This window comes from Hyla sarda, chromosome 3 (genome assembly GCF_029499605.1).
Source record: "Hyla sarda isolate aHylSar1 chromosome 3, aHylSar1.hap1, whole genome shotgun sequence".
In the NCBI taxonomy this organism is placed as follows: domain Eukaryota; kingdom Metazoa; phylum Chordata; class Amphibia; order Anura; family Hylidae; genus Hyla; species Hyla sarda.
Window position 1 is genome coordinate 263,079,638 of NC_079191.1, and position 16,933 is coordinate 263,096,570.

A 16,933-nucleotide genomic window follows, 5' to 3' on the forward strand; every position below is an offset into this window, starting at 1 on the left:
TCACAGCTGTCAATCAAGGAAGTGTGTCCATGACATAGGTGACGATGCATGGACACAGCAGAACTAGTATGTGTCCAAGCAGGCAGCGGGGCAGTTGTTTGACTGGCTTTTTCAGTATGAAATACTGAAAATGTTCCAATGAAATCAATTGCAAAACCTATTGGTTTTGCATGCTTTACAACATATCAAAAGTTTTTGTATCTGACAGTGTCCATTTAATGGTCCATTATTTTTAATGCTAATATTTTAATATCTTTTACCATTTTACTTCTGTTAAAATCAGTTTCATATCTATTATGAGTGACCTCCATGATGTGTCAATAATGGACATATAATGGATTTGAACAATGCTGATGTGAACATAGCCTTACCATGCTTTTTGTGATGTTGGTTTACATTAGTTTGTTAATTTTGAGTCTAATATATATATATATATATATATATATATATATAAAAAATAAAATAAATAAAAAGCGTCTTGTCAGATACAGTAAGGTCATTTCTCACCTGATCTGCTGCTATGTTCTTTTGGCTTTTTAGTATTTATCGTATTGCTGCTTATTTATGTTGATGAAATATAAAAGTCACAATGTCTGCCTGGGTGTTACATATAAACAATCACACATTCTGCACTTTACAAAGAACCCTTGTCAGTGAATGTGATTGTGTAACGAAAACACACAGTAGTTAAAAGGCATCTTGTTGAACACATTCTCCTTCTTTTTAAACCAACATCACAAGGTTCTGCTTTAATGTAGAACACAGATGTATTTCTTGTTCAGCCATTGCCTCTGATTGTAATTTGTAGTGTGCGATATCCCTTAGGGAGCCGGGTTCCCGCACTAGCATACTAAGATACAGCCCATTACATTTCAGAAGACTATTATTTCTCTAAGATTATTTTCATCTTTAAATATTTAGGAACTGGTTTGTATGCAGGGTTCTCATGTAACAATTTTCTATCTTAGCGCTAAGCTTATATTAATGAAAAACCTATGTCAGACATATGAAATCATACCCAAACACCTAAATCTAGCCCCCATTTTCAGTGTCCTTCTATTTTCTATAAAAGGTATCTTTTATCCTTGCTATTTGAAAGGCATACCCCAGTTTCCGGATTTTGGTAGTTAAAGAAAAATTTCTCCAAAGGTGGCGCTTCTCCCATAAAGAGATTTTCTTTATTTCAACATCAAAGGTATAAAAGGATGGTGATATCACTTTCAACGCGTTTCTAGCTCGTACCGAGCTCTTTATCAAGATGTGCACATCATGATAAAGAGCTCGGTAAGAGCTAGAAACCCGTTGAAAGTGCTATCACCATCCTTTTATACCTTTGATGTTGAAATAAAGAAAATCTCTTTATGGGAGAAGCGCCACCTTTGGAGAAATTTTTCTTAAGCTACCAAAATCCATTCCTGCTTGCTGACCCTTTTGGAGGATCAGGTGCTCGAAGGCTGCTGACCCACTCAATGATATGCTGCTCTAGATGTTATGCTCTGAGCATAACCAACTCCGGTGAGCATAACTTATCTGGTAATACACTAGGATCATGCTCCTCTTTCTCTTTTTGTCTCCTCAGTTAATGCCCCAGTTTCCATCTACCATCCTGATAGGAATTACTGTCTGCAGTAGTTGTAACTACATTTCCGTTATGTCTTTTCCAAGCATTGTAAAAGTAGATGTGGCCAGAGCGGATCTATTAGAATCCATATTTATGTAAATCATTCCAGATTGAAAGCAAGTTACAGATCAAAGGTTTGTGGTTGGCAGCAATCTGTTCTCTGTAGAGAAGCATACATGTATAGGCAGTTTGCAGAATCCATCCCACTACAGGGATCAGTTAGAGAGAACTAGTCAGCAATCGTCTTAGGTCACTTTCAAGATGCAGCCTAGTGAATAAATCTGATTATTTTTCTGTTATATTCAAACTTATCATAGAGATTAACCCAAAATCGAATTTATGACATGTCAGTCAGACATGAACTAGGTGTCATCACTTGGTTCTAACACCCAGTTTCAATCCACACCCCAGTGGTGGCCATTTAGTCGAATGCATGCCAACAAGTGAGATAGACCTATGGTAGGTTGTTCTCTGCTCTACAAGGTTTGACCAATACCTTGATACATCCACAATTCAACCAGAGAAGAGAAGGTAAAATCCAGAGATCAAAGTTGTGAGATTTATTCACCCATTAGTGTGAATAAATGTCACAACTTTGATCGCTGAAGTTCTGCTTCTCTTCTTTATTTAAATGCATGGATGTTTTGGGAATCACCATTCAATGTGAGAACTGTACTAGAATCCAGCTAACCTGACATATATGACATGTTTAATAAAAAATAAAAAAAAGTAGGTAAGTAGATGTTTTTATTATTGAGGAATAACTTCTTTCATTTTATTTCCGGAGAATACTTTACTTTCTTCACCTTTCATGTAACATTACTCAGCATTACTGTCTGTGTATGGAAATTTCCCTATGTCAATACATCATCACATCCATTCATATTAAAAGTATTCTAATTTTATTGTTCTAAAACTTGGCGACTTGGCTATACCTGCTGTGCTGCCAGCACTAAGAAATGCTGGGAAATATATTCATAGAGCAGTCAGTATCTCATGAAGTCGGACAATAGCTACGTACATTTATGTCACAATTTACAAGTAAAACCCCCTTTTAATACATTTCACATAAATAGATTATCTATACCAGAGTGCATGCTGCAGATAGCTAAATCACAGTGATAATACCAAGAAAGGGACTACCATTATAGATCAATTTTAATGCAAGTAAATTGGGTTCAGAATAATGTTGCAATTTCTGAGAAACATATGAAGGTCTTTCTGCAGTTCTGCTCAAGAGGCCTGGGACTGACTATTCTATGTTGCTTTATCATAAAGAATGTAAATAATCTCTTTAAAATTGACTCGGTGCCTTCTTGTGTATATTAAAAAGATAGCCTTGCTGCTATCATGCCACAGGCATTATCCAATTTTGTAATCCCATTAGGGGAGCAGAAAATAAGAGGACACAGCCATGATAGAGCTTTGCTGTGTTTGTTGGAAAATATGAAGCAGGATAAAAAGAAATACTGCAGATGATACACTCTCGATAGAGGCTGGAAATACAGAGAAAACCAAACAATAAATACTGCCGTAGAGATTTATTCTAATAAAGTTAAAAGATCAATTTTTTTTGTTTAACGCTTTTTATATAAGTGTGTGTGTAGCAAATAGTTTAAAGGAGTATTCCAGGATTTATATTTGACTATGCTACAGCGGCTGTAATGTTAGTGTAGTTCATAATATAGTGTCTGTACCTGTGTGTGACGGTTTTCTCACAATTCTTCTGTGATATTCACCTTAATATTTATTTTTAACAGCAAACAAAATTACCTTTGTCTCAGATTTTTCCCAGGTTGCAATGCGGCCGAGACCTGACTCACTAGTCAGCTGATGACAGGGAGCTTGTCTGCTTCAATGGGTGAGGGATCGCTTGGTGGGAGAGAGATCAATCTGCAACTAATGCAACAGCTGTAATCACCCTGATTGAAAACCATAGGTCTTTTGAATGGATGCAGCTCATTTATGTTTCAATGGGTTAGGTGGCTGATGTGTGGGAGGGAGGAAAATGGAATGATGGGATTTGTAGGCAAAAAAAGAAAACTCAAACAGGAAATACCAGTTCACAAAAAGCTAGCCACAGTGTTATAGTAATCTCACAACATTTAGCCCCAAGACAAGCGTAGATCCTTCCTAAGCATGTCCATTACTGTTTGCCAGGTACGTACTAAAATCACCTTATGGTGGATAACCCCTTTAAGCATATAAAACACTCAATACTGCAGTGTGGCAGTTAGCACTGTTACCTGTTCTCAGGGCTCTTGGGTTAGAATCCAACCAAAAGAAACTTCTGCATAAGTTTGTATATTTGACCTGTGTTTACATGGGTACTCTGCTTTCTCCCAATGTCATACGCTAAAGAGGTTATCTGGCAAAAAAAACGCCACTTATTTTAAATGTGCTCCGTCTGACTGCATTAAATAAAAACATATATTACCTTTGACGCTACCCAATGCATCCTGTAGCGTTGCTCCTGTCCTCCAGTACAGTAATTTTTCTAGTGCCAGGGTCGATGTGTTACAGTGCACCTCAGCGGACTGCTTACCACAGTTGTCCCGCCTTGGCCAGTGATTGGCTGAGGGGCAGTGTGACGTATTGAGCCCCAGCCTTGTTCTTCTTCCTGGTTCTGGGGCTCAGTACATCATATTGCCAATGATTGGCTAAGGCAGGACACCACTGCAGTCAGCAGTTTACTGAGCTGAACTGTGACACACCGACCCCTGGAACCAGAAAAAAAGATTGTACCAGAGGCCAGGAGCAGCACTACCAGAGGCACCCGATAACCACTATACACTAGCTTTCTGGTAAAGTTGGCCTTAGTTTGTATGGTACAAATATAGAATGCGAACTCCAATACGGACAGATACTGAAGAGAATCTTTCCACAGCATTGTAGAATTAGTTTTTGCTATATAAATAATATATAATGTAAACAATAAATAAATAAAATACATATATTTATCGAACATTGCCTTCCCACAGGGGACATTTTGTTTCCATTTCAATTTTTGGATATAAAAAAGTAATGCACAAAAATGTTGCATGTCTTTCATAAGTGTCTCTTACAGCATCTTCTAGACACATTGTTTTACTACACACATAAACGTAAGAAATTGGTTGCATGACATGTAGTCTGTGATAGAACTGTCACATGTTTGGATTGGTAAATGTGCCCAGGGGTATTCCAGGAAAAAACTTATTTTTTTATATCAACTGGCTCCAGAAAGTTAAACAGATTTGTAAATTACTTCTATTAAAAAATCTTAATACTTTCAATAATTATCAGCTGCTGAAGTTGAGTTGTTGTTTTCTGTCTGGCAACAGTGCTCTCTGCTGACATCTCTGCTTGTCTCGGGAACTGCACAGAGTAAAAGAGGTTTGCTATGGGGATTTGCTTCTAAACTGGGTGGTTCCCGAGACACGTGTCATCAGAGAGCACTTAGACAGAAAATAACAACTCAACTTCAGCAGCTCATAAGTACTGAAAGGATTAAGATTTTTTAATAGAAGTAATTTACAAATCTATTTAACTTTCTGGAGCCAGTTGATATATAAAAAAAGTTTTTTCCTGGATAACCCCTTTAATGTCCCCTGTTCTGTCTAGGATCCTTTTTTATTGTTTGAACCAGCAAGGTAATGATATCAGTAACATTTTCCATAATGATGCAGTGAAACTTAGTGCGTACTACAAATGTTAGGCTCCTTTCACACTACCGTTTAGTCTCGGTAGTGTGACGGCCGTTATGAAGATAGCAGGAGAAAAATTAGTGCTTGCGCCATCTTTTTCTCCCGCTATCTTCGGAGTTATAATGGATGTTAGAGGAATCCCATTCAAGAGAATAGGATCCTCTTTGCCTGTTATAATGCCCCTTATACTCCGTTACAATAAAGGACGTTAATGGCTTGCAAAGTTAAAAAAAATAAAAATAAATGTCCGTTTGTATGGAGCAATTATTCAGTGTGAAAGCAGCCTTAGAGATAATACTTGTAGCATTTTCACTGAGCTTTCAGTACATTGTTTAATCACATAACCTTTTCTGCCATTCATCATCTGTCATTTGGGAGCAGAATTCAGATATGACTAGAATCACATATACTGTATAGGAAGATATGTTCTAGAAACATTCATTCTACTTAGTGGTATCTTTTCTGCTTTTACACACCTTGGCAGCTTAGAGATAAAAGATATAGAACATTGTCTTTTCACATAAAACTGTAGGCGTTTTAGTGTTCTCTGGACACACAGCAATGAGATCTTCCAATATTTGTGCGGCTTAGTAAAGTCTATGCTTTGTCTTTTTATTCATTTCTAGAAAAACCAATAATGATAAGTAGACATCATTCTCTGGGTATTGGGGTAGAAGGAAACATTTTAGACACACAGCTTCTCAGGATGATTAAAAGCAAACAGTATTTGGACCATAATAGATACAAGAAATGTCAATGCCTGTATATACAGTATGGCATATTAGTTAAATACAGTAAAGGTTGAGAAACTTAGACATAATATCACATCGGGCAAGGATAGGGTGCAGCCCTGATCTCGCCCACTCCCTCTGTCCCTGCCTACTTGCGTGCACCCGCCCTAGGCAGCGGGTCCACAACCACGGTGCCGGTCCCTACCTAAATAAGTGATGGCAGTCAGTAATCAAAACAATAAACTACAAAAAACAGACAGAGATCGGGAACAGCACACAAAATACTAGCAGAAAATAACCTAAACACACAGTAAATGGGAAGTCCATGAGCTGAGTCAAACCAGGAAGGAACAGAGTACAAATTCACTAATACAGAAGAGGAGTCAGAAAACCAAGCTGAGATCAATATCAGAATCAGGAAACACAAAAAAAAAATGATAGTTACTATGAGACAAGCTCTTTCACAGGCAAAGCCTGAATGGAAAAGCCTTCCTTATATACTCCTGAGTATCTAGCAGGAGGACTCAGATAGGCTGTAACCGTACCACACCCATAAGCACAGAGGCGAAGTCCTAGCAACCAAGATAAACATAAACTTTCAGGACAGATTACCCCTACGGCATCTGACACATAAGGATAAGTCTGAATTGATTTTTTTGTTTTGCTAAAAGAACCGAAAACAAAGGTTCAGTAGATGTCATAGGGAGGAAGAGTGGGAACTTATTAAAAATAAATATACATATATAAATAAATATATATATATGTGTATGTGTAAATCCTTTATTCATAATAAGAGTGCTAAATAAAAAACATAGGTGGAAAATTATTAAAACCTGTGCAGAGAAAAAATTGCCCATAGCAACCAGATTGCCTATTTTATTTATTTTAAAATTAACTCCTTAACAACGCAGTACGTATATTTACGTCATGCGTCGGCTCCCGCGATATAACGCAGGGTCACGCGGTGACCCCGCGTCATATCAGGTTGGTCCTGGCGGCCATCAATGGCTGAGACCCGCGGCTAATACAGGACATCAATGATCGCAGTGATGCCCTGTATAAACCCTTCAGACGCGGCGATCAAAGTTGACCGCCGCATCTGAAATGAAAGTGAAAGTATCCCGGCAGCTCAGTCGGGCTGTTCAGGACCACCGCGATTAAATCAAGATGTCACAAACAGCTTACAGGACGCCGGGAGGCTCCCTAACTGCCTCCTCGGTGTCCGATCGGCGAATGACTGCTCTGCGCCTGAGATCCAGGCAGGAGCAGTCAAGCGCCGATAACACTGATCAATGGAACGTTAATACATGCCAGTGATCAGTGTAAAAGATCAGTGTGTGCAGTGTTATAGGAGCTATAACACTGCAAAAAAAAAGTGTTAATAAATGTGATTTACCCCATACCTAATAAAAGTTTGAATCACCCCCCTTTTCCCATAAAAAAAACTGTGTAAATTAAAATAAACACATGTGGTATCACCGTGTGCGTAAATTTCCAAACCATAAAAATATATCGTTAATCAAACCGCACGGTCAATGGCGTAAAAAAATTCCAGAGTTCAAAATAGCGTATTTTTGGTCACTTTTTATACCATTAACCCCTTAAGGACTCAGCGTTTATCCGTTTTTGCATTTTTTCCTCATCACCTTCTAAAAAACGCTTTAAATTTTGCACATAAAATTCATATGATGACTTTTTTTGTGCCACCAATTCTACTTTGCAGTGACATTAGTCATTTTACCAAAAAAATCCACGGTGAAACGGAAAAAAAATTCATTGTGCGACAACATTTTTGAAAAAATGTCATTTTGTAAATTTTGGGGCTTGCGTTTCTACGCAATGCATTTTTTGGTAAAAATGACACATTATCTTTATTCTGTAGGTCCATACGGTTAAAATGATACCCTACTTATATAGGTTTGATTTTGTCGTACTTCTGAAAAAAATCATAATACATGCAGGAAAATGTATACGTTTAAAATTGTCATCTTCTGACCCCTATAACTTTTTTATTTTTCCGCGTACGGGCCGGTATGAGAGCTAATTTTTTGCACCGTGTTCTGAAGTTTTTATCGGTACCATTTTTGCATTGATCAGACTTTTTGATCGCTTTTTATTCATTTTTTTATGATATAAAAAGTAACCAAAAATACGCTATTTTGGAACTTTTTGCGCGTACGCCATAGACCGTTTAATTAACAATATATTTTTATAGTTCGGAGATTTACGCATGCAGCAATACCACATAAGGGGGTGGATTCAAACTTTTATTAGGGAAGGGGTTAAATGACCTTTATTAACTTTTTTTCCCCTTTTTTTTGCAGTGTTATAGCTCCCGTAGGATCTTTTTCCCTGATCCCTGCGAAGCCATAGTTTTGCATGGATCAGCGTAATAGGGGGTTGATTGTTCAAGCCTGTAGCTCAGGCTTGGAGCAATCAAACGCAGATCGGACGCGACGGAGCAAGGTAAGGGGACCTCCGCTCGCGTCCTAGCTGATCGGGACATTGCAATTTTATCGCGATAGTCGCGATCAGCCCGACTGAGCTGCCGGGAAGCTTTTACTTTCGTTTTTGACGCTCTGTGCTGCGCACTATTAGCCCAGGGTCCTGGCTATCAATAGCAACTGGGACCGACCCATGTGATGCGGGGTCACACCGGGATCGGGTGCAGGGCTGTACAGGTACGCCCTGCGTCCTTAAGAGGTTAAAAAATTTATAAAAAGCGATCAAAAGGTCCAATCAAAACATAAATGGTACAGATAAATACTTCAGATCACGGCGCAGAAAATTAGCCCTCATACCGCCCCGTAAGCGGAAAAATAAAAAAGTTCTAGTGGTCAGAAGAGGACATTTTTAAACATATACATTTTCCTGCATGTATTTACGATTTTTTCCAGAAGTACGACAAAATCAAATTTGTATAAGTAGGGTATGATTTTAACCGTATGGACCTACAGAATAAAGAGAAGGTATCATTTTTGCCGAAAAATGCACTGCGTAGAAACGGAAGCCCCCAAAAGTTACAAGTTTTCTTACATTTTTTCGCACAATGATGTTTTATTTTTTCAGTTTTGACGTGGATTTTTAGGTCAAATTATTAATATCACTGCAAAGTAGAATTGGTGGCGCAAAAAATAAGCCATAATATGGATTTTTAGGTGGAAAATTGAAAGGGTTATGATTTTTAAAAGGTAACGAGGAAAAAACGAAAATGCAAAAACGGATTGCTTAAGGGGTTAAAGAAGCAATCGGTTTGGTTGCTATGGGCAACCACTGCTTTCCTGCACGGGTTTTGATGAATCTTCCCGCCTTCTTTACCATAAGGACTGTGAATTTATGGAACAGTCTACCTCAGGAACTGGTCACAGCAGGAACAATTAACAGCTTTAAAACAGGGTTAGATACATTCCTGGAACAAAATAACATTAATGCTTATGCAGAATTATAAAACTGCATGCCTTCCCCTTATCCCCTTACACCCTTCCCTTCAATTCCCTGGTTGGACTTGATGGACGTATGTCTTTTTTCAACCATACTAACTATGTAACTATAGAGCCTGAAAATGAAGGCTGTTAGTAAGTATTGGGCAGGTATCTGTAGATCTGTTCTACATTGTATAACATTTGTTTCCTAAGGGTAGGGTAACACATGCCGTATTTTGCTGCATATTTTGTGTGTATTTGCTGCTGTATATTTTCCCTCCCATTGATGTCAATAGGTAGGATAATACACAGCAGCAAAATAAGGCACCTGTGACCCTTATTTTGCTGTAGGTTCCAGTGACACCTACAGTATATTTTCTATGCACTGAAGGTTGCTGCAATATAACTGCCTTTTCTATCTTCTCGAAGGGCATAAATAATTCTAAGTCTGGACCTTCAGATCATTGTTGCCTCAGAAGTCTTGCCAGCAATGCAAAATAAGGACATATCCAGACATATATTCGTATGTCTTGCTTTTTTGGTCCTTTTCAGGAATTCTTTGAATTTTTTACACATTTTCCAATTATAAAATTGTATATTTTGAAAGGCTTCATACAGATAGCTCAGATGATAAGCGTACACAGACTACACACGTTGATGTTTTCTATAATCTTCCAGAATGCAATATTTCCTGGCAGACTACTTACTAGTATTAGCTGTTAATCACAGTTATCCATATAATTCTGCATCAATGTAAGTCAGTGGAAAAATCATTGGGTAGCTGGACCTGCAAGCATGTGACCCTCGCATTCATTACCTCAGAACTTTAGCAGCTGTCTGTTTATGCTCTTGTATACCTAGCGAAAATATTACTGACCGCCATCTAAATAGGATTGACTTCTGCTTCAGGATTTTCTTCTGAGGACAGTAGTAATAAAGTAAAAACACATTAACAGTTTAATTTATCAGAATAAATCTGTCAAACCTGTGTTGCAAACCTGTCCAATTGTCATCATAGATCATTTTTATTATAGTCTAGTTTGGGACAACAATTTAAGGCAGTATTTAGCTGTTACTAAATAATGTGTCTGAAACGTAGACACTATACCAAAACTAATTATTGTATATTGAATAGATCAAATCCCAAACATAACACATTGGAATACATAGTACCATAGATTTCATACAATACAGTACAGCTTATATATATATAATAATTTCACATTGATGATTCCCGCATTCATACGTACTCTTTGTATTAGTAACCCCCCCATTTCTCTTCCCTCTCTTTTTGTCCCCCCCTCACTTTCACTCGTTCCCCAATTTCCAGTTTGAATCCTACCACACCCTTCATCACTATTCCTTTTCATTTTCACAACTTTACTCTTTCTCCTCATTCCAGCTGCTTATTATTTGAGTATACACTCTCAATTGTATTCCATTTAATTTAGCTTACTCCTCTTGCCAGAAGGAGATGGTACCCTTCCATACCACTATCCCTCTTGACTCTCTCGTGATCTACTGATGATATGTTTATCGCACGTCTCCAGGATCAACAAGCTTGAGGAGAAACCATTTATTACTTATTCAACCTTTCCTATTATGCAGCTTTCTCCATTTTTTTAAGGTGGCAAATCTTCATTCATCTGTTCATTAAATAGAGTGGAGGGGCCCATAACCCCACAACTTCCAAGGAGGGGAAGAAGAATAAAATTAATTATAATATAGATAAAAAAATAAGGGAAATCTATCTAAAAGGGAAAGTAATAAATTAGAAGAAATAATTAAATTAATAATTGTGTATGGCTGAAGGCTGTATGTCTGTTGGGGGCCACTGCCTTCCTAATGTGGGGGAACTACAACCTAATGTGGGGGAACTATACTGCCAACCTAATGTGGGGGAACTATACTGCCAACCTAAAGTGGGGGAACTATACTGCCAACCTAATGTGGGGGAACTAAGCTGACAATCTAATATGGGGGAACTATGCTGACAAACTAATGTGGGGAAACTATAACCTAATGTGGGGGAACTATACTGCCAACCTATTGTGGGGGAACTATACTGCCAACCTAATGTGGGGGAACTATGCTGACAACCTAATGTGGGGGAACTACAACCTAATGTGGGGGAACTATACTGCCAACCTAATGTGGGGGAGCTGCAACCTAATGTGGGGGAACTACCGTATAGTGCCAACCTAATGTGGGGGAACTATAACCTAATGTGGGGGAACTATACTGCCAACCTAATGTGGGGGAACTATACTGCCAACCTAATGTGGGGGAACTATGCTGACAACCTAATGTAGGGGAACTATACTGACAACCTAATGTGGGGGAACTATACTGCCAATCTAATGTGGGGGAACTATACTGCCACCCTAATGTGGGGGAACTATGCTGACAACCTAATGTGGGGGAACTATGCTGACAACCTAATGTGGGGGAACTACAACCTAATGTAGGAGAACTATACTGCCAACCTAATGTGGGGGAACTATGCTGTCAACCTAATGTGGGGGAACTATGCTGACAACCTAATGTGGGGGAACTGTGCTGACTACCTAATGTGGGGGAACTATGCTGACAACCTAATGTGGGAGGAACAGTACTGCCAACCTAATGTGGGGGAACTATGCTGACAACCTAGTGTGGGGGAACTATTCTCAATAGAGCCTCGGTGCTCCGGTTCTTCTTGATAGGTAATAGATGTAGGCAGCACACCAACTTAGTGTAAAAAGAAACTGTGTTGTTTTATTCCATGATCCGGCGATCTCTAACTCTCTCTAACTCTCTCTAACTCTCTAAAATAATGGTGAGAGATTGCCGAAACGTTTCTTTTTACACTACTTTTGTGTGCTGCCTGCAGTAAAGACTGCCTTCTTAGTGGTGGCAACGGAGTGCAGGAGAAATAAGGGATGGTGTCGTGTCTTGTATGAAACATTTACTTCATGGTGCAAAGATTGTAAAGTCATCAAAATCAACAATGCAAAACATTTTAATATTATGACAAAAATAAGTAGAAAGGTAAACTGTTAACATTTTACATCTTTGCTTGTAACATTTTTTTCAGGTTTTACTTAATTTGTATTTCAAAAAATGCACATGCCTATTGTATCTCAGTGAATAAATCTGAAGGGATTTTTCCCTTGGCTTAAGAACCACCCAGCTCTGCAGGGGCTTTGTCTCTCTCCACCATACTGTAGGCTTGGTAGGAAAATCTGCTTATACTAATACTGTAATAATCTTGTCCTTATCATAGACCTTATCTATTCTCTTGTTTTCAAAACACAATAAATGCTTATTTTAATCTAGATTCTTATAGAACTTGTATATTTCCTAAAATGCAATATCTGCATTAAATAGAAGACTGCTAAGTGTGCATGCTGCGTAGTATTCTCTCTCCTTACTATTCTTTGTTATGGTGTGTAGGTCATAAGAATGGAAGAGAACCTGATGATGCAGAGCTGGTGAGCTTAAGCAAAAGACTGGTGGAAAATGCAGTTCTCAAGGCTGTACAGCAGTATATAGAGGAAACACAGGCCAAAACCAAACAGACTGATGGGATTTCATTGGAGCCTGGCAATAATGAGAAAACTGAGAATAACATTAAGCAATGAACATAGTCTCCATCCATAAATATACACTTAAACTTGAAGTGGAAAATTCCATTCAAGAGACGCCTAGTTTGCTACTCAGGTGCATTTTTCATTGGGATTTATGGACAATATTCTTTTATTGCGACATTTGGTGACAGTCAATGACTTTTCTTGATAAACCCGTTTGCATAGCAGAAAAGCCAAAGCAAAGGAGAAATGGCAAGATTCCCATGACGTGAACTACAATGAATGAATTGTTTAAGATGAAGAAGAATGGGAGCCTTTTGTCTACGCCTTGCTGAGTGGCAATGAGCAGCCAACTAAGAGGCCTTACTACACGATGAAGCCATGTCATCCTTGTTTAATGGAGATCATGACTTTGTCACTTCAAACAGAAATAGAAGGTTCTTACTAGATTATCACTGTTGCAATGGCAACGCTTCAAAAGCTATGCTAATTTTAATGCTGGATACTCCCTGGAGGACATGTACCTACTATGTATTACTGTACTGGTTTATTCAATGTATTGTGGCACTATGCAGTATCTTCTCCCAACCCATTATTAGTGAGGGGAAAATGATTTATTTTTGACAAGCGTAATTCTTTTTTTAATACAAATGTATGGCCAAAACTCAGAATGTGTGGTTTTTGATTATCGCTATTACAGATACTTTTTCTATAGGTCTACTGTACAATAATGATGTCCTTTTCTCCAGGCCAGAAATACAGAGAACTCATCAAAGACATTGCTTTGCAAAAAGAGTTGAAGCCTCTGCTGGACAAAGTAAAGGACATAAAGAAATTACTGGCTCTTTCGGAGACACGTGCAAAAATACACAAGGAGGTGTTTGGTATAAGACTAGTTACAGAAAACAACAGGCCGGTGTTGGCCACAGAGACTAATGTGTTGACATAATATTTGGAATGAGGTTTAATACAGGAGACTTCACTATTCTGAATGTTACATGTATAACTGAGTTGTGTATAGTAGATTCTGAATCACATCACAGGTTTGACAATTGTGTTTGACATATTGTCACATGGATTTCTTTACAATGTTGAGGCTATATAAGTTTAAAGGGTTGATGTAAAACCATGTTGGGTATTCATCATGTTAACCATCCCCACTCCTGCAGAAGAGCCAGGGCGCTCCCTAACCATTCTTGAGCTACTTGATAGAATGTATCTAGTGGTCTCCTGGCCTGTTGTCTTCAGTCATTTAACACTGTATAAGAAAAGGTCACACAACCGCCACCTGACCAATATTTGTGGTGGCAGCCACCTGAGACACAGTTGTATTGCACTGTTACCGGGACAGTAGCATTAAAGCCTAGAAAAGGATCAGTGACATAGGGCCTCACAAAATGATTTTTAGCTAAAGAATGGTAAACCTTTTTTTGTTAATATTAGCATGTTAAAAGTTTTGTTTAGGTAAACCTAATCCTTGCGAAGGGTAAGGCTGCGTTCACACAACGGAAATTCCGCCTATCTGCATCAATTCTGCATCCGCATTGCTTTTCTGCAGAATTCAGCAGTTTTTTAACATTTGCGGAATCGGTTCGGAATTTGTGCGGAAATGTTTGCACAAATTCCACATGATTCTGCATCCCAGTTAAAGTCTTTTTTAGTAGAACACTAAAAGTTCATAGTGACTCCAGGCGAATTTTGCACAAATAGGCAGAAATCAAGCCCTATTGACTTCAATGGGATTCCGGAGCCAAAGTCAGGAAAAATATAAGACCACGCCCACTGTGGAAATTCTGCTGTGTAAATATCCTTGCAGAATCCCATTTAAGTTAATGGGCAATACATTTAGGTGGAAGTCATTTTGTTTACCTTATCCAGTTTTAAAATTTTAGTGATATAATAATATATTTTTATTATTTCTTCAAAAAAAGGCGGTTAAAGCTTGTATTTCAGCTATGTCTGTACTGTATATTAAACTTCACATTTTGTTAACTGTGAAAAAGCAGTGAACAGGTCATAGACATGAGGTCTTCATAGACATCAGCTGATTGTATCAGTTAAGCCAGCATTTACTGATAAACCGATGTCTGTGGGAACACCCCAACCATTCCTTCATGAAACAGCAATTGTAGCCTATCCAACTTTTTGTTTTCTTATGATAAGAGAAGCTAGATATTAAACAAGTGGTGCCAACATCGATGATCAACGCTCGTTGTTTAATGAGCCTTCACGTGGTTCAACCAATTGCAGATGGGCCACACCAACTATTGGCGGATCATTCATGTGGCTCTTTAATGTCATTATTGTCGGCCACACATCACCTGTCTACACATAACAGTGATTTTAATGCCCGCTCAAAAGATCTGATCAGCAGACAAACAAGCATTTTCTCCTTTTAAAGCTGATTGTTGGCCTTTTTACAGGGGCCACCCATAGAAAATGAGTGTTCCTATGACAGCTTATTCAGCCTATAAATGGCCCATGTAAAAGGGCCAGAAGGTGCATTCACATGTTCAGGTTTTTAATGGCAAGTGTTGAACACAAAGCCAGAAATGCATTTGGAAAGTGATCTCCTTTATATGTGTCCTCCATTTATGATCAATTGCCGGCTTTGTATTCGATGATTGTTGTCAATTCCAATAATAAACCCAACAGACTGCTATTGAAGCAAATGGTGCATACCAAACAATGGTTTGGCTGATATGTATTTTATGTCTATTGCTAGCAAAAGGGGCTGTCCCGGATTAAGAAAAAGGGATCTTATTCCCAGAAGCAGTTCCCCCTTGGCAAAAGCTAGTGTTAGGAACTGCAGCTTGGCTTAATTTAAGTAAATACAGTCCTAATAGAAGACACTGTATTAAGACAAGTGTAGTGGTGCTTCTGGAGAAAAGCAGACCCGATTTTCCATATCTGTCTACAGGTTGTGTCTTCTTTTGCAGCTCAACACCAAGTAAGTGAAACTGTCAACTGGAAATTAACTGCTGACAGTTTTACATACTGTAAGTCTTATGTAAAGGATATGCCGTCTGTGACTCACACTGTGAGGGGGCAGAGAGACATTACAACACCTTGGAACCCGAGCTACCTTCTCTGACAGTTGACTGTTGCATAAAACTGTTTACTGAATTGCAGCCACAGACATTTGACAAGTACATTTTAAAGGGGGGGTGGATGTTTATTAACCCCTTAAGGACCAAGGACGTACCGGTACGTCCTTGGTCCTGCTCTTCTGATATAACGCGGGGTTACACAGTAACCCCGCGTCATATCATGGCGGGCCCGGCGTCATAGTGAAGCCGGGACCCGCCTCTAATAGCGCGCAGCGCCGATCGTGGCGCCGCGCGCTATTAACCCTTTAGCCGCGCGCTCAAAGCTGAGCCGCGCGGCTAAAAGTGAAAGTGAAAGTTCCCGGCTAGCTCAGTCGGGCTGTTCGGGATAGCCGCGGCTAATCGCGGCATCCCGAACAGCTGACAGGACAGCGGGAGGGCCCCTACCTGCCTCCTCCCTGTCCGATCGCCGAATGACTGCTCAGTGCCTGAGATCCAGGCATGAGCAGTCATCCGGCAGAATCGTTGATCACTGGTTTCTTATGAGAAACCAGTGATCAACATAGAAGATCAGTGTGTGCAGTGTTATAGGTCCCTATGGGACCTATAACACTGCACAAAAAAAGTGGAAAAAAAAAGTGAATAAAGATCATTTAACTCCTCCCCTATTAAAAGTTTGAATCACCCCCCTTTTCCAATAAAAAAAAAAACACAGTGTAAATAAAAATTAAAATAAACATATGTGGTATCACCGCGTGCGGAAATGTCCGAATTATAAAAATATATCATTAATTAAACCGCTCGGTCAATGGCGTGCGCGCAAAAAAATTCCAAAGTCCAAAATAGTGCATTTTTGG

General features: G+C 38.9%; 1 protein-coding gene across 4 annotated transcripts in view; it reads left to right on the forward strand.

Moving 5' to 3' along the window:
- The window catches only part of AKAP7 (A-kinase anchoring protein 7), a 162,249-nt gene extending 145,625 nt beyond the window's left edge, over positions 1-16,624 (forward strand). The window contains exon 9 of one of the 4 annotated variants that reach the window (XM_056566554.1): positions 12,896-13,027. In XM_056566554.1, coding sequence (XP_056422529.1) covers positions 12,896-12,902 — 7 coding nt within the window. In that variant the 3' untranslated portion in view covers positions 12,903-13,027. Of the gene's footprint in view, positions 1-12,895 lie in introns of all 4 variants that reach the window. The other 3 variants (XM_056566555.1, XM_056566551.1, XM_056566552.1) reach the window with 3 other exon arrangements.
- Positions 16,625-16,933: the final 309 nt, after the last annotated feature.